General features: G+C 39.0%; 1 protein-coding gene across 1 annotated transcript in view; it reads right to left on the reverse strand.

Annotated features, from left to right (window-relative positions):
- Positions 1-11096: 11096 nt before the first annotated feature.
- PSMA8 (proteasome 20S subunit alpha 8) overlaps positions 11097-19215 on the reverse strand; it is a 38133-nt gene continuing 30014 nt past the window's right edge. Inside the window, exons 5-7 of the mRNA XM_032859834.1 lie at positions 14422-14541; positions 14237-14299; positions 11097-11490 (exon numbers count right to left, since the gene is read on the reverse strand). Of these exons, the coding sequence (XP_032715725.1) occupies positions 11398-11490; positions 14237-14299; positions 14422-14541 (276 nt within the window). The 3' untranslated portion in view covers positions 11097-11397. The remainder of the gene's footprint in view (positions 11491-14236; positions 14300-14421; positions 14542-19215) is intronic.

A 19215-nucleotide genomic window follows, 5' to 3' on the forward strand; every position in this document is an offset into this window, starting at 1 on the left:
GCCTACTACTTCCATCAGGTTAAAATCTTTTTAGAGACTTTATTTAGTGATTATTAAATTGAGGCCCCAAACTGTAAAGTTACAGTTCTTAAGCCAGAGATACTCACACTCTAGTAGGAGATACAAGTATGAAACGATTACTGGACATTATGAGACAGGTTGCAATAAAAAGCTATGGAAACACAGAGGTCAGGTCTCTGATCAAACCTTAGGAAAGGCTTCTTGGAGGACTACCTGTGTTGAGTCATAAGAAATTTCCAGTGTCAGCTCAATCATTGAAAAGGAGGAGGACAGAAGTCTTTTCAGTGAGCAAAGCATGTGTGTGCTAACCGAGCCAGTCTTGACCATTATGGTGGTCAGTGGTCTGAACACATTTACTCTTCGCAGAATTGAAATTGGGAACCTTGGAAAAGGAAGGGAAATTAACTATGGAAATTAAAGCTATAAGAGATCATAATTGAAGCAGATGCTAGAGAGGCCATAATGCACATGTATAAGCTAGAAGCTTATAAGGGAAAAGGAACCATGAGTTAACATAAGCAAGGAGTTGAAGAAATGAAATGAGGCTGACAGACAGTAGAGGGAGAAGAACAGAACAGTTGTGCAGAAGGGAACGGATCCACTTACTACTTCAACATTAGAGTTAAGACCCAAAAGTTCTTGATGTGGACATTTTTAATGCTGCCATTCCTAGGAGGCAAAGTGATGCTATTGTTGGGAGTTTGGTATTTCCCCATGAAAGCCCTTATTTCCTTGTATCCTTCTGGAGTGAATTTTTGTTTCTTTTAACCAAAAGAGCTCAGCTAAAATGGGCATAGACAAATCATGGCACAACTGGCAAAATCCAAGTATCATGTTTGAATAAAGACCCTTGAATTGTCCCTGAATTTCAGTGCAGCCAGGCCAGCCTGAAATGAATGATACTCACGTGTTATATGCATTTCAAAGACAGAATTGTAATTTACAAACAAACACATCATTTGGAGAACTTTTCCAAAATCTCATTCTTGTTGTTTTCTCCATTATCAATAAATATAACTTTATGCTAGAAGAAGGTAATTTTTAAAATATACCATCTTAGCCAGTAGTTTCATATACCTTTTAAGTAAGAAGCATGGAGACAACTAGTATTTGACTTGGGATTTTTTTTAAAGACTTAAATTTATTTTAGAGAGACCGTGTGCACATGTGTGTGAGTGTGGGAGATGGGAGGGGCAAAAGCAGAGGGAGAGAGAAACCCAAACAGACTCTACTGCTGAGCTCAGAGCCTGATGCCGGGCTTGATCCCATCGACCTGAGCCAAAACCAAGAGTCGATTGCTCAACTCACTGTGCCATCCAGGCATCCCATTTGACTTGGGATTTGTAAGTTTTAATTTAAATGAATGGCTCTGTACTATTCACTAAGTATTTATTAAGTACCTACGATATGGCCAGCACTGTTCTAGGCCCTATTTACCAATAATAAAGCAGATGGGGAACTTACAATTTTAATGGGGAGGGCCTGTCAGTAAACATACACGAACACATATTTCATGAGTTGGGTGTTGGAGCATGGGTGTTCTATTTTATGTGTGGTGGTCAGAAGAATGCCTCTCTGAAAAGGTAACATTTGTTGAACAAGTGGGAGGAAGTACAGAAGCGGGTCATGCCCATATGGCAGGGGTATAGAGTGATCCACACCGAGGACCCAGTGAGTGCCAAGGCCCTGAGTCAGAAGCCTGCTTAGAGCATGAGGAATAGCAGTGGGGCCAGTATGACTATAGCTGAAGGAGGGAGGCAGCAGTGGCCCAAACGGCAAGAGATGAAGCAGAGAGGTGTGTGGGGGTGGCACTGTTAGGAGGAAGATCACATAGGCTACATGTAGATTTTTTCCTAAATGTTTTTCCTAAATATTTAGCTGGCAAGACCTAACGAGTTCCTAGGTGATGCCAGTGTATCCAAGGCATCACCTAGGAGTATGACAGAAAAGTCTCTTGGGCTCCACCCCAGGCCTATTGAACCAGAGCCTGTGTGTGTGCATAACATACATGCAACACACGACATAGAGGTGTATAAATAAGCTCTTTAAGTAAGAACACTGGTGACTTTCCATTTGTGTCTTCTTTAATTTTTTTCAGCAATGTTTTATAGTTCTTAGTATGAAAGCCTTTTGCCTCCTTGGTTAAATTTATTCCTAAGAATTTTATTCTTTTTGGTGCTATTGTAAATGGAATTTCTTAATTTTCTTTCTGGATTATTTAATTTTAGTATATAAAGCTCAACTAAATTTGTGTGTTGATTTTTTTATCCTACTACTTTGGTACTCTAAAGATTCCACAAGAAAAGACCAAAGCTGTTAGAAGAAAGAAATATGTGCAAACAGAGATAATTTTACTTCTTGCTTTCCAATTTGGATGCCTTTTTTATCTGTTTTTTCTCTTGCCTAATTGCTTTGGCTAAGACTCCAGTACTCAATACTATGTTAAATCCAAGTGGTGAAAGTGGCATCCTTGTCTTTTTCCTGATCTCAGGGGAAAGCTTCCAGGTTTTTGCCACTGACTATGATGTTAGCTTTGGGCTATTCAGAAATGCCCTTCATTGGGCACCTGGGTGGCTCAGTGGGTTAAAGCCTCTGCCTTTGGCTCCAGTCATGATCCCAGGGTCCTGGGATGGAGCCTCACATCGGGCTCTCTGCTCAGCAGGGAGGCTGCTTCCTCCTTTCTCTGCCTGCTTCTCTGCCTACTTGTGATCTCTGTCTATCAAATGAATAAATAAAATCTTTAAAAAAAAATGCCCTTCATTGTGTTGAGGAAGTTCCCTTCTAGTTCTAGTGTACTGTTGGGTTTTTTTTTTTTTAAAGATTTTATTTATTTAAGAGAGAGAGAGAGAGAGAGAGCGAGCACAGGCAGACAGAATGGCAGGCAGAGGCAGAGGGAGAAGCAGGCTCCCTGCAGAGCAAGGAGCCCAATGTGGGACTCGATCCCAGGACGCTGGGATCATGACCTGAGCTGAAGGCAGCTGCTTAACCCACTGAGCCACCCAGGCGTCCCACTGTTGGGGGTTTTTAAATTATTTTTTGCATTTTTTTTTTAATATTTTATTTATTTATTTGACAGAGATCACAAGTAGGGCCTGAGATCATGACCCGAGCCGAAGGCAGAGGCCCAACCCACTGAGCCACCCAGGCGCCCCAACATGTTTTGTTTTTAATCACAGATGATTCCCCAAACTCTTTACCTATTTGGTAGTTTAATGCAGATGGACACACAGAAATCTCGGGAATGTTTGAAAATGGCATGTTGGGGCACTTGGCTAACTCAGTTGGAAGAATATATGACTCTTGATCTCAGGGTCATGAGTTCGATCCCCGTGTTGGGTTTAGAGATTACATAAATGAATAAACCAAAAAAAAAAAATCTTTTTTGGTTTTAAAGATTTCATTTATTTTTGAGAGAGAGAGGGAGAGGGAGAGAATGAACAGGGGGAGGGGCAGAGGGAGAAGCAGGCAGGCCGCTTAACCAACTGAACCACCTAGGTGTCCCTAAACAAACAAATCTTAAAAAGAAAATGGTATGTTGAAGGTGGCAGAGCCAGAAAATGGGAGTATTAGTTCCTAGATAATTGCTTGAAGGATTGCTATCAGCAATGGGATTTTTTTTTTTTTTTGAGAGAGAGAGAGAATGAGAGAGAGAGAGCATGAGAAGGGAGAGGGTCAAGGGAGAAGCAGACTCCCCGCTGAGCAGGGAGCGAGCGTGATGCTGGACTCAATCCCAGGACTCCAGGGTCATGACCTGAGCCGAAGACAGTCACTTCACCAACTGAGCCACCCAGAAACCCGGGATTTTTTTTTTTTTTAAGATTTTATTTATTTATTTGACAGACAGAGATCACAAGTAGGCAGAGGCAGGCAGAGAGAGAGGGGGAAGCAGGCTCCCCACTGAGCAGAGAGCCTGATGTGGGGCTCAATCCCAGGACCCTGAGATCATGACCCGAGCGGAAGGCAGAGGCTTTAACCCACTGAGCCACCCAGGCGCGCCCCCGGGATTTTTTTTTTTAATATTTTATTTTTGAATAATCTCTACCCGCAGCATGGGGCTCAGACTTAAAACCTTGAGATCAAGAGTTGCATGTTCTGCCGGCTGAGCCAGCCAGGCGCCCAAGCAATGGGATTCAGTCATTAAGGGATAAACTTCTTCTGTGTGGGTTCATCCATTATAGCAGCCAGCATTGCCCTAACACATGAGCAAATGGGTAATTTCCCAAATATATAGAAAGCTGGTACTAAAACAGTGAGGGAAAACCCCCCAAAATCCATGGGAAAAATTAGGCAACGGATATGAACAATCAGCGGAAGGAAAATTCGAAGGCCTTTAAATAAACATGAAGATGTTTGACGTCATAATAAGAAAAATACAAATAGAATATTGGGATTTTTTTTTAAAAAATGAAAATACAAAAAGTGTTGCAGTTTCACCTATTTATTGGCAAAAAAAATGTTTGAAGCACTATTGTATCAGTTTAGGTTCAGTTAAGGAAGCAAAACCACTATGAACAGAATTGGCAATTTTCTGTATAAATTAGATCCCATGCAATTGGCAGTTTTCTGTATAAATTAGATCCCATGCAATTGTGGGAGTTGATGGAGAAGTCTGTTCAAGGAAGGCTGTTGTTGTCTCTGGGGCTGAAGGCACTCTGATCTGCTCAGCCTGGTAGTCAGGAAGGAAAATTAGATGTGAAGAAGGGAGGGTGAGAATAAACTGTAACCCATGAAGACAAATAGTACCCACAGGTATCTTTCACTGCTTGTACCTTTGGGATGCTTGGGACCTGCAGGAAAAGCTGGTGACCTTTGCCATGAAGCTGCATGCATGCCTTGTCCAGTTCCCAAAAAGTTGGAAGGAAAAGAACCAGCAGGATTTGGAGGAACTTGAGTAGTTTATGGTCCTGGATGCCTTCCCACACTAACAAAGTGAGCCAGTAAACCAGCATTCTTTGTGAGAGGCTGCAGTGCCTGGTGCCCTACACTGAGCTGCTTCCCTTCTGCCTTTCAAATCTTGTACAAATTTCTTTTGTGGCCAACTCAAGCTGGGAACTAGAAAGGAAAGAGAATTCTGGGAAACAGTTCCAGATTAGCTGAGTTGACGCCATGCAAATCCAGCACAACTACAGTGGGAAGGTGTAGAAAAGGAGAGATTCTCCCTGTTAAGAGAAGGATAAAATTGTAAAATTGTGTAGCATATCTTTGACCCTGCAGTTCCAGTTCTAGTGATTTATCCTGTAAACACACCTCCACATATGGGAAATGACAAACAGAAGTATATTCATTGCAGCATCTGCAGTAGCAACACTATTACTATGAACATCATGTTCATTGATGAACATGTTCATCAGTGGAAGACTGGCTGGTTAATAATTTATTATGACATCTCTACACTGGAAAGAATATCCTCACTGGAGAAAATCCTCAAACATAAAGTGAAAAAAGCAAGATACTGAACAATATATAGTATGGTACCATTTGCATGAAAAGATTTATTTTTTCTATGAGTATAATACATCCATAGGAGTATATTGAAAACCTTAGTGGAAACATACTGATAATATGGTTGCTTCCAAGAAGAACTTAATCACTGGGGGACAAAAATGAGATGGAATATTTGATGATAACAATTAAAAAATTATGTACTATGTGAATGTATTATTTATTCAAAGTAATAATATAAAAAATCCCTTCAAGGAAATTATTATATGCATTTATTTCTTCATGCTGTTTCCAATATATGCCTTCTGAAATCAAGATCTTAAAAAAAATTCTACTCACCTGTTGTCTCTGTGATATGTAAAACATAATGCACCTGTATAACCCTCTATTAAAAACACAGTGAGAAACCCTGTAACTTCTAATCAGATAAGGCATTTTTAAAAAACATTTTATTTATTTGAGAGAGAATGTGAGAGGGGAGAGGGTCAGAGGGAAAAGCTGACTCCCTGCTGAGCAGGGAACCCAATGTGGGACTTGATCCTGGGACTCCAGGATCATGACCTGAGCCGAAGGCAGTTGCTCAACCAACTGAGCTACCCAGGTGCCCCTCAGATGAGGCATTTTTATAACCCCTCAATAGCTACTAAAAATCTATATGGAGTGATGATAGAGTCATTGCTGGCACCAGTCCTTGTGCTTTGCTCTCCCCAGCTCCCACCAGAGATATCATACTCTTTCACTCTCCTGAATTTTGCAGTAACCATTCCCTTGCTTTTCTTCAGTTTTACCTCAAACATTGTATTTTTTCAAACACAGTATTTCACTTTGTAGGTCTTGAGGCTTTCTGGAAACATTACATTGTGTATACTTTCTCACAATTGGCTTTCGTTTTTACTCAGTGTGATGTTTTTTAGATGGGTCCATATTGATGCATGTAGCGGTGGTGACTTTCCCCTGCTATATGGTATGCTGCTGTATGAATACATTGTCATTCATTCATTCATTCATTCATTTATGAACATTTGATTACTTCATATATACATATGTATATATAAAATATATATACAGGTTGCATTGTATTTTCATTCCTTTGAAGCAATAGTTCTTTATAAATTCCAGACACATAGCTTTTATCGGTTGTAATATTACAAATATCTTTTCTCCTTTTTGGCCTGTCTTTTCACCTTCATCTTTTGGTGTAGAAGAGCTTATATTTTCAGGTAGCTGAATTATCAATCTTTTCCTTACATTTTAGCACTTTTTGTATTTTGTTTAGAAAATCTATCCTTATATCGCGGAGATCTTAAGATATTTTCCTGTATTGTCTTCTAAAAGTTTTATCTTTTATGTTTATGTCTTTAATTAGTCTGGAATTGATTTTAATAGAATGAAGTAGAGGTCCAGTTTTCTTTTCAAATGGATAACCAGTTGTCCTGTCACCATTTACTGAAGAGCTTATCCCTTACCCACTGATATGCAATACTGCCATAAACCAAGTACCCCAGTAAGAGTGGCTGTTTCTAGATGCTCTGTTTCCTGATTCTTATTTTGCTTACATTCTTTATGCCAATACACACGGGGCAGCATCAGCATCTATCAAAATGCCTTCTCTGATTTTCAGTCCCTTTCTCATTTTGGCCTCTAGGGATTTCCCTTGTGAGCTCAGTTTTGCATTTAAAAGGATGTTTGTTAGATTTCATCCAGCCTTTCTATGCCTGTAATGGGAGATTTTTCAGACTGCCTAGTTAACCATAACCCAGTGATACAAAGAGAAGTTGCTTAGCTGATTCCTAAAACCAAATGTTTGTGATTATCTCACCTTGAGGATCTGAGCCAGAAAAAACACAAAGTGCTTAAGTATGAGGGAACTTTCTCTCAGTAAAAGAAGTAAAAATGACATTTTAAATAGCAAGCATGTTGGACTCTGTTTGGTTAAAACTTCACAGTAAACAAAAAATTGCATTGTGCAGGTCAGTGAAACCTGGTCAAAATAATACTTAGATTTCCAAAGTAAAATAAAGCAATTGAGCCAAAACAGTCAGACCCTCATGGCCTGTTACAGGTAGAATAAAGCCAGTGAGATCTAGAAGTCCTGTCCTGGGGGCGCATGGGTGGTTCAGTGGGTTAAAGCCTCTGCCTTCCACTCTGGTCATGATCCTAGGGTCCTGGGATCAAGCTCCGCATCATCGGGCTCTCTGCTCAGTGGGGAGCCTGCTTCCTTCCTCTCTCTCTGCCTGCCTTTCTGCCTACTTGTGATCTCTGTCAAATAAATAAATAAAATCTTAAAAAAAAAAAAAAAAGAAGTCCTGTCCTGAAACAGCTTTGTGGGGAGGGATGTGGGAAAATGTGTCCATTTTGATGGACAGCTGTGATGGCAAAGCATTATAAGCATCAGTACTATGTACATCAATTATGTGTCTCGTGAGAGTTAAGAGAATTAAATGAGTTAATGCTTGTAAAGAACTCAAGTGTCTCATATGCAGTATTATGTGAGTACTTGTTAAATAAAAACAAGGGGTGGAATTACAACCATACCATTTGAATAATGTGTCTCTATTACTCCCAGTTAAGAAGCATGGAATCCACAGAGCTGAGCACTGGTACAGAGAAGAGTCACTAACATTTTATCTATTTATAGCCAAATTCATCCAGAGGTATAGACTGTCCTGTCTGCAGATTGGAGGTAGAAATTGGGAGACGGAGAGAGATATCACCACCTTCTTTAAATAGGTCTCATTTAAAATAAGTCTCATTTCCTTTTTAAAAGATCTGGTGTTGTATGCTACATTTACTAGGGAAGATTTAAATAAATTACTCCAGAACCATTAGCAACATGCTTCATAGTAAATTCACAGATTAGGGAAGCCTGAGTGGCTCAGTCAGTTAAGTGTCTGACTTTGGCTCAGGTCATGATCCCAGGATCCCAGGACCCTGGGATCCCTGCTCAGTGGGGAGCCTGCTTCTTCCTCTACCTGCTCCTCCCCCTGCTTGTACTCTCTGACAAGTAAATAAAATCTCCTTTTTAAAAGATTTTATTTATTTATTTGACAGACAGATATCACAAGTAGGCAGAGAGGCAGGCAGAGAGAGGGGGAGGAAGCAGGCTCCCTGCTGAGCAGAGAGCCTGATGCGGGGCTTGATCCCAGGACCCTGAGATCATGACCTGAGCGGAAGGCAGAGGCTTTAACCCACTGAGCCACCCAGGTGCCCCACAAGTCTTTAAAAAGAAAAAAAAAAAAAAAAAGATTCACGATTATAAGGGAAACACACTTTTCATTATTCATATAACTTGTCAGAATGGGCTCAATTATTTGGCACTATGACCTCTTCACTACAAGGACCATATCCTCTTCATTTCTGGTACCCGGCACAAAGAGAATGTTCAATTAGGCATGGGTGGTTAGGCAATGTAACTTCAAATTACCGCACCTTCTAAAAGGCTTCCCAGGGCCATAACAACACATTCCTCTCTTCCTGAAGTCCTCCCATTTTTATTTCAGCAGGGTTGGAATCCTTTCAAGGGTCCTGCCTGCAATATATTCATTGAGTATGTGATGTCTTCCCATCACTATAATGTTCAACCAGGGGCAAAGAAATGAGCAAATTGGCTTCTAAAACAAGTGCGAAATTAGATGATTCCTCTCCCCACTCCCAATTTCTGATATTTGCCACAGAGTCTGCAAATGAACGCAGCTCAACAAGCATGTATTAAGTCTTAACCATAGGCAAGCTGTAGAGACAAAGTTGAAAGAGAGGTAAATCCCAGCCCTCCCTTCCTGAAGAACTTCTAGTTTAGTAGGGAAAACAGACACGAAGCTTCACAGCATTAATCCCAATTGTAATTATGATTATTTTGGTTTAATGCCTGCATTTTCACTACATGATAATGAGGACAAATCAGAGTCCGCTCTTTACCACTATATCGCTAACATCTAACAGTGTCTGCCACTTAAAGCACTCTATATTTATCAAATATTTATTGTCAAATATTGTTTCAAAGGCATCAAGGATTCACAGTGTGCTCACTGCAGGACAGTAGGGTAACATGAACACCCTGCCCTTTATTTTGTATGTTGGGTATGCATGTGTTGAAAGCGATTCCTTCAGTGGGAGCTGATCGTTATCAAAATTGTGGGGTTCTTTTTCCAAAGTAATAAAAATTTTGTTTATCAGGCCTTCTGCTTGGGAATCAACTTTGCTTCTGGAAAGTTCAGAGAAGCGAAGAAGTGACGGGGAACAAGTATTTGTCTTTGATTCTAAGGTTTAAAGAGGAAGGGTATAGTATGACTCTAAGTCAAGAATGATAGTACACCAAAACAAAACAAGAAGAGTACAGGGGGGGGCGCCTGGGTGGCTCAGTGATTAAAGCCTCTGCCTTCGGCTCGGGTCATGGTCTCAGGGTCCTGGGATCGAGCCCCGCATCGGCAGGGAGCCTGCTTCCTCCCTCTCTCTCTGCCTGCCTCTCTGCCTACTTGTGATCTCTGTCTGTCGAATAAATAAATAAAATCTTAAAAAAAAAAAAAGAAGAGTACAGGGAGCCACAAGATTCCATGGTTCCAATGATACCAGAAAGGCAGTCAGGGTAAAGTCAGAGTGGAATATAGATTGTCCATCTGCCTAGAAAATGCCCTGCAGTCTTTTTGTCTGAGGAAGTGAAGTGAACCAGCAGCAGGCCACAGGAATTTCATACAAGACAAGAGGAATACCAGCGCGGTGGCTTTGTTAAGGTCTTTGTATCTCTTAAAATTCTGACTCTGCTTTTTACTTTTCCCTTGCTTCAGAACACCACAACCACCAATGGCTGAGATCTTCATATGATAGCTGTTTATCCAAACTGATTCTTTTCTTTACTTTCTACCCTGAGCTTTTCATTCCTCTGTAAAAACTTAAACTCTCTTTTTCTTGTTTTCAAAAAGAACAACAAAAAAAGAGAAAAAAGACAAAGCTCTAAAATAGTAAGATATGTAGGCTTTTGTTTTTACGCCTATTAATATCCTATGTCTTCAAAAATATAACCTCATTACAGGCATTAAGCACATTGTTTTTGTAGGCCCTCTCTGTGGACAGGGATCACTTTTTATATTTCTTTTGTTACTCCCAATAAGCCTGGTTCAATGCCAACCGCATAGTAAGCACTGGGACAGCCAAGGGAACATGTAACAAATCTAATACACTGGACACTCTTACGATAAAATAAAAATTGAAACCAAGAATTTTATGTATTCATTTCTGTCCTTGTTTTCCTATATATAGTACCCTATTCAGATGCCCTTATAAGCCCTTACCAGACTTTATTTTAGCTGCCTATTTAGATTAGGTCTTTAATATCTTCCATGAAAAAATAACATACTGCAACTTTAAAAATGACAGAAGTAAAATAAATAAATAAATAAAATTCCCACCCTAATAAACGGTGGGAATGTGGTGTCCCAACAAGAAGGCTCTGATAAAATATTGGCAATTAATCAATATAAGATGTTTTTATCATTCATCTAGAAGTACAATTCAAGATTCAATTTATTTTGCAATAGCTATCTCTGTACCTGATAGTCAATACTCAAACATCAACAAATTATTAATTTTTATTTAAATTTTTTTATAAACTACTAATTTTTTTAAATTATAGTTTTTTTTCTTAAATTTACATAGATGAAGAAAAGTAACACACTAGACAAGTTATTAAGTATAGTCTCAGGCTTATGTGGAATTACGACTGCTTTCAAAAATTACTGAAATGTCTTTTCAAAGAAAATCTTCATACAGAGATATGTTTGTCCATATAGCGGACTGTAGACAGCCACAAATGTGGCATCCTCAAAAGAGCACATAACTAGTAAATGTATTGCCACAAACCAACTTATTCCTTTAAAACTTCACTAAGTAATTCCAAGGAGTACAAAGAACATTACAGGCTTCTAATGTTCATCCTAAGAATTAGGTAGTCTTCTTGGATTTTTTCTTCTCTGCTTCTTCCTTTTCCTTTTCTATTTCAGTTACTTGTAATTCAATTTCTTTGGCACTAAACATCTGGAAATATTTTAAAAAGCAATTTCAATTATACCAGTAATTTCTAAATATTTCCAATATGAAGAAACCAATTATATTTTATACATTTCTATTTTCTATTTAAACTTTAATTTTATATCTTCAAATATATAATGAAGTACATATAAGCAAAATACTTGTAACAAATATGGACAAAATCTGAACTCTATGATATTTCCACTATTGTGCTAAAAAAGCAGGGCAAAGTGTTATATTGCATTACATATCCCTTATATGCATATAATTCTGAAAACATTTTAATGCCAGCTTATTCTGTTCATGAATAAGCAAGTAACTCATTATTGAAGTCCCCTCTCCACGCCGCTGTATGATTATCTGATAGGGTATCAACCATCAGAATAGCCAGAGAGTAGGGAAAAGATGACTTACACTGCTTTGTTTATAATTCCCTCACTAAGTGTAAAGCAAAAATAGCTTTTAGTTTATATAAATAAATTTTATTATCTTTAAAATTAAAGATGTGAGCAACTTGCTCAAGGTCATACTATTAAACATATCAATTTGCTGGAACTTAGGTCTGTCTAACTCTAAACTTAAACCCAGGTCTATCCAGTTCAAAGGCCATGCCCTATCTGCCACACAGCATTTCCTGAAACAGCACGGGGGAGGGAGTCTAACTTTTCGGCCAGTGCATCTATTATCCTACCACGCATCAGTAAGAAATATATGCATGACTGGGTGGGTTTGACCATTTGGGTATATATGTATGTGCTGGAGCTGGAGAGGTAACCCTGGCCTCATTGGTTTTGTGTCCTTGTGCTGTGGCGTGTCCGTTCTGAGACCCTAGACAGCAGGGGTGACAGCATGGCCCAGTTCTCATTTCCATACATTGTGCTCAGCATCATGGTTATTTTTGTGGGGCTGTGCAGGGGCAAAACCTACGCCTCTCTCCCTGTTTCTTTCATTCCTTGTATTCCCATCTACTGGTTGGCTAATAAACGATGGCAATGTGGTGTCCAACAAGGCAATTATGCAACTCAGAAAACAAAAACCCCACCGCTCCATCCAACACTGATTTTAACACTATTTCCTCTTGAAGTATTTCCTTCAAAACAAACGTATATGTAAAATTATCCTTTTTGGTACACTTTTCATATAGTTTCCCATGCTTTAACTGCTTTTTACACTCTCAGATAGACAGCTGGCAGACTGCTCTGTATATAGTCCTACCTGAGGAACAAGCATGAACCACATTTCAGATGTTCTCTACCAGTGAGTCCTCTGTCATAGTGCTCTGGACCATTTATTTTGTGGTTCATTGGTTTTAACCCATAATAGCTAACAAAGGGTACACAAAGAATAATGCCAGCCTTGCCACAAAGAAATACAGAAAGGTTATCACAGTAGGTATTAAAATTTAAGTCTTACAGAGGCTCAAGGCACTTTTTTTTTTTTAAAGGTTTTTATTTATTTGAGAGAGAGATATTGAGAGAGAGACCACAGAGAGCGAGAGGGAGAAGCAAACTCTCCGCTGAGCAGAGAGTCCAATGGGGGCTTGATCCCAGGACGCTGAGATCGTGACCTGAGCTGAAGGCAGATGCTCATGTGCCCCTCAAGGCATTTTTAAGTGAAAAGTAGAGAAAATAGATTTTTTAAAAAACAGTAGAAAATAGATTAAAAAAAAAAAAGTCAAGGGGTGGAGGGTTTTTGACATAATAAAAGCTAACACTGTGCTAGAAGCCTAGAGGCCCGACAGTTATACACACGATAGCTGAACGACACTGCCAGGAAGTATATCTTGATTTCAAAAGATCTAGAAAGATAGGGAGATGAACTGCTCCTTATAGGAATACTTTGTTTTGATTGTGCTTTGCAGACTCTACATTATTTATAAGTTTCTGGGCTTTTTTTCTTTTTTAAGTAAGCTCTCTGCCCAACATGGGGCTTGAGCTCAGGACCCCGAGATCAAGAGTTGCATGCTTTCCCGACTCAGCCAGCCAGGCGCCCCTGTGCTTATTACAAATTGAAGGTCTTTGGCAACCCTAGGTTGATCAAGTTTATTAGCACCATTTTTCCAAAAGCATTTGCTTACTTTGTTTCACATTTTGGTAATTCTTGCAATATTTCAAATTTTTTCATTACTATTATATTTGTTATGGTGATCTGTGATCAGTAATTATGACTCACTGATAGCTCAAATGCTGGTTAGCATTTTTTAGCACTGTATTTTTAAATTATGTACATTTTTTAGATAATGCACACTTAAGAGACATTGGTATAGTATAAACATAACTTTTATATGTATTGGGAAACCAAAAAATTCATTTGACTTGCTTTATTGCAATATTGGTTTAATAGTGGTAGTTGGAACTGAATCCTCAGTATCTCCAAGGTATGCTGTATGTGGAGCTGGGAATAAATGTCCATAGACAATGTATATACTAATCCTGTATATGACTGACTCAGTGGGGGTTCCTACTTAGAAGAATATACACTAAATGGGGTAAGCCAACATATAAATCTCAGCTCCTCTAAGTCTTCACAAAGGACCAGAGATAGGTAACTGCTTGCAATAAACACATACAAATTAGTGAACATTAGTCTGTAGAAACAAAACAGATTACATCATAATGTCAGTTGTGGGATCGTAAAGGGGTTTTCAGGCTTTTAATGAAGACTCACAGATGTCAACATTTTGACAAGATTCAACTGTTGTCAAATTACTTTATATTACAGATGTTTTTTTCCTCTTTGGTTAATGACTTACTTTCAAAGGCTGGTTTCTTCTTATTACAGCAAGTTCAATGTTTTTTCCACCAGACTGGACAACCTAATGTAGAATAAGCACAATATTAAAATTACTTCAGCAAATCTTATTTTTAGTAAGGAAGTAGATAAGAACAGATCTTCTCTCCCCATGTTCTTCTGACTATGCTTTATTAGATCACTTACTTCTAGCAAAGCTCTTATTGCTAATTTGATAGCCTCATTGTCGTTTGCTATAGCATCTTCTGTGTAATTTTTTTCTAGAAATTCTCGGACAGTTTTAGCACTTCGGCCTATTGCATTTGCCTTGAAAAATAAAAGATAATCATTAGTACCATTGCAATATGAAAGAATTTATGGTTACTCAGTGAAGTTTAAAGTGTATGGAGATATTTCTTAGTATAATTACCAAATGAAAATTGTAGTTTTGAAAACTTAGCAAACATTTCACAGCTCATTCTGTTACTATGTGAATGATCCATAATGGTGGCGTGACTTATCTTCAAACATCCCAGTGCCTCGTCCTGGTCAATGCCTTCTACTACTTTAATGGCTCCCAAGTCCTTGATAACCAGGGAAGACTGAAAGAGTTGAAATTCAAAAGATGTACAGAGGAAAGGAGGTAGGACTATGCAATATAGTACCAAAGGAAGAAAGAAAAAAGGATAAAAAGGACATCGACCTGAAGAAGAAAGCTGTTTGCATGAATAGGACTGTGTGCATCATTTTCTTAGAACTTAGAAGAAAGTGGTCACGTAATTATTGGTTCATTATCTTTGATTCTATAAGGGAGAAAAGATTGTTCCATTCTATTCTGCATTTTTCTTTGTTCTTTAGAAATTTTCATCAGATGCCCTGGATTCATAGCCACAGGTGGTCTAAGGCATGTTCTTTTAATTCAGTCTAAATATCTAGGCAAGTATTAGTGATGATAATGAGGATGAGAATAGTAATTCTTATATAACAGAGCACTGATGTGCCAGGCACTATGCTAAGCATTTTACACGGATTATTTCCTTTAGCCATCACAAAAACAACTGAATAGTTAATATTATAAACTCCAATTCATGACTGAAGAAATGGGGGCTTGGAAAGGTTAAAATAAGCTTTATCAACCTCAGCACTATTAACATTTTGAGCTGAATATTTTTTTTTTTTTTTTTTTTGCTGTGGGGGTCTGTCCTGTGCACTGTAGGATGTTTAGCAGCCTCTATCCACTAGATGTTAGTAGCACTCCCCACCCCAGTTGTGATAACCAAACATGTCTCTTAGGGGGTACAAAATCACCCCTATGTGTGAACCAGTGTTTTAAATAATCTTGCCCAAGATCACAGAGGGGATAGATAGAAGAGCTGAGGTTTGAAACCAGGTAGTCGGAATTGACACTCCAAGCTCTGACCTCTAGATGCTATGCTGCCACATGCCCCTTTGCTATGATGACTTTAGAGAGAGGAAAGAACCAGCAGAAAGGCCCATCCTTGTGCTCAAGGATCCTGGCATTGAATAAGGGAATGTCTCAGTTCTAACTGGTTATGGTTAGTATTATGATTATAGGAAAGAGATCGCAAAAGAGATGTTAGGAAGTGAGCATGGAAGCATACCTTTTGTACTACATGACAGTGTATTGTTCTGGTGAGCAGAATATTATTTTTACTTCACAGAATTTTTTCTATTCCTTTATATTTCAGAGGGTTAAAAAAACAGCTGTGAAGTTTTAAATTAAATTTTGTAGCTTTGAAATTTCACTAAGATCAAAGGTAAAGACTTCAGACTAGTATGACTTTGAAGTATTATTTGCTACTAGCTTTTCGGGGGTAACTAGTTGTTGCCCAGAGAGGAAGGATATAAGGTAGGGGTTTATCCAGAAATATCAATGAATCCTTAGAAGGTTACCTTAAAATTTCTGGTGACTTTCCTGTCCAATTCTTCTAATTGGCAATGTAAAATTCTTTAATTCTTACCTACTTGGCTGGTTTCCTAAAATCTTCTTACCTCCAAATCCATCACAACAGACTCTTAGTTTTTGCAATGTTTTTTCCTGCATGCCTATAATTAATGATAATTTTCTATGGCAAAGATTATTAGCAGCCATCCCCAATATCCATTCTTCCTTTGTGACAGAACACTAGGCAATATGACTGCTGAAAAGCATCATTTCCTAGTCTTGGTTACCAATAGGAATATACAAGTGGAAAAAAATGGGTAGAACTTGTGAAACCTTTATTGCCTGGAATGCAGACAGGTTGGCTGGAGATTTAGCAGCCACTCTGAGCACACGGGCAAAGACTAAGATAATAAGAGACAAATAACAGCAACTGTCTACCTTTAAACTTCTCGTTAAATGAGAAAAGTAAATTGTTATGTGTTAAGAATCATCTCATCTCTGTTGTTCAGAGCCAGAATACCTCACAGATAAATCTTTGTATATCTTAAAGATATACAGAACAAAAACTGATGGGGCACCTGGGTGGCTCAGTTGGTTAAGTGTCTGCCTTTGGCTCAGGTCATGAATGATCTCAGGGTTCTGGGATGGCACAGCGCTAGACTCCCTGCTTAGTGGGGAGTTTGCTACTCCTTCTACCTCTGCCCCTCCCCCAGGGTTGTACACATTCTCTCTCTCTTTCTCAAGTAAAATAAATAAGATCTTAAAAAAAAAAAAAAAAAAGATTAAAAATTGATGGGGCACCTGGGTGGCATAGTGGGTTAAGCATCTGCCTTTGGCTCAGGTCATGATCCCAGGGTCCTGGGATGGAGCCCCGCATTTAGGCTCTCTGCTCAGCGGGGAGCCTGCTTCCCGCCCCCTCCTCCCTGCCTGCTGCTCTGCCTACTTGTGATCTCTCTCTGTCAAATTAATAAATAAAATCTTTAAAAAAAAGATTTAAAATTAATAAAGAAGATCATTTTGGCAGGAATACTTTATTTACTATTAGAATTTCTTAGCTGATGAGTAGTACAATGGTTACATTTTGTGTGGTCTTCTACACAAAGTATGAAAGCCTGATGATTTTTGATCTTTCCTAGCTCTTTTAAATCCACTGCAATCAAGCTTTATCACTATGAGATGTCTTGTCAAGGTCAGCCATGACCTGCCCATCACCCTATCCAATCATTTCACTTTTTACCTGACCCATCAGTGGCTATAGCTCAGCTGATCAACTCTTCTTGGAATACCGTTTCCACTTTTGATCCGGGACATCCCTCCTCTGGGTTCTCCTTCTTCATAGACTATGCTGGATCCTTCCCCACCTTCCATTGGTCCAATACTGATCTGTATCAGATCTTGCCTGGATTATTATTTGACACAGCCTCCTAACTTGTTTGCCTGCTTCTACCGTACTGTACAGTCTGTTTTCAATGCAGCAGCCACACAGATCCTTTAAAAATAGTTAAGTCAGATCATGTTACTTTAATATGCCAAAACCTCAAATGGCTTTCTATATCATTCTTCTTATTTTTAAAATTATTTTTAAATATTTTATTTATTTGAGAGAAAGCAAGCACAAGCAGGGGTGGGTATGCGAAGGGGGAGGTAGAGGGAGAAGCATACTCCCCACTGAGCAGGGAGCCTGATGCAGGGCTCAATCCCAGGACCCTGGGATCATAACCTGAGCCAAAGGCAGACGCTTAACTGACTGAGCCACCCAGCTGCCACTACATCACTCTCTTTAATATCCAAGTGCTATCCGTGGCCTTCAGATCCTACAAGATCTAGCCCTCCTACCTCTGTTACTCATCCTTCATGACTATCTTTCTGGATTCACCACAACACAGTCATATGCTCCACGCAGAGTTTGATATCCTGTAGATATGGAACATACTCCCATTTTGGAATTTCACCCTGATTGGTTCCTCTGTTTGGAATACCACAGAAATAAGTACCTGGCCTGCTTCTTCACTTTCTTCAGGACTCTTTAAATATCACCTTTTCAAAGGTGCTTTCCCTGACTATTTTACCTACCAATCACACTCTATCCTCCTAACCTCGATCTCTTTTTTTCCCCCATAGGACTTATATTACATAAACATCATCTGTACCATTTTTTGTCACCTCTGTATCCCCAAACCTAGAACAATATTTGATACACAACTCAAATATGTATAGACTGAATATTTGTTAAATTATAGACTATTAATACATTTTACTTTGTAACTTTTGATGGTAATTATCTTTGGGAATCCTACACTATGATATCCCTAAGTACAGAGATATCAACTCACATGCTTACTGCTCTGATACTCAATTCCTTCTTCATTTCTGGCCCCTTAGGATTTTCTGTCTTTTTCATGAGTTCAGCTATGCATTAAAAACATGTTAATGATCATTCTGGCTTTTTACATGGTTATAGCAGGAGAATTTTTGATTAATTCAATTTAATGTAATGTGACAAACCCCAGAACCTCTTACTCCACATAAAAAAAAAAAAAAAACTTCTGCAATATGGAAACATATAAAGAAGAAAAAATATTTCAAATAGAGTGTCCCCTCACTACTGGTCTGGATACTGCCAGAACTACTGGGCTAATTGATTTTTTTTTAAGATTTTATTTATTTATTTGAGATAGAGAGCAAGAGTGAGAGAGAGAGAGAGAATGAGTTGGGGGTGGGGGGAGGTAGGGCTGGAGGGAGAGGAAGAAGCAGGCTCTCCACCAAGCAGGGCAACTGGCTTGGGCTTGATCCCAGGATCCTGGGATCATGACCTGAGCCGAAGACAGATGCTCAACTGCCTGAGCCACCCAGGCACCCATGAGCTACTAACTGATTTCTTGCGACTCTTCTGTTATGGAAGGCAGCTGTATGCCCTCAGTAGAAGAGAAACTGACTCTGGATATGAGTTTCCCTTCCCTGTACCAAATGGCCCACCTTCTGTGAACTTGCTGAGTGCTTTCTTCACCATCATGATATCCTACAAAACACTGCTGGTGACCAAGGAGGAAGTGAGAGAATACACTTATGGCCATGGGATTCACTGGTTTATGTTT

The sequence above is a fragment of the Lontra canadensis genome, unplaced genomic scaffold, assembly GCF_010015895.1.
Source record: "Lontra canadensis isolate GAN:19392208 unplaced genomic scaffold, GSC_riverotter_1.0 scaffold17, whole genome shotgun sequence".
Lineage (NCBI taxonomy): Eukaryota > Metazoa > Chordata > Mammalia > Carnivora > Mustelidae > Lontra > Lontra canadensis.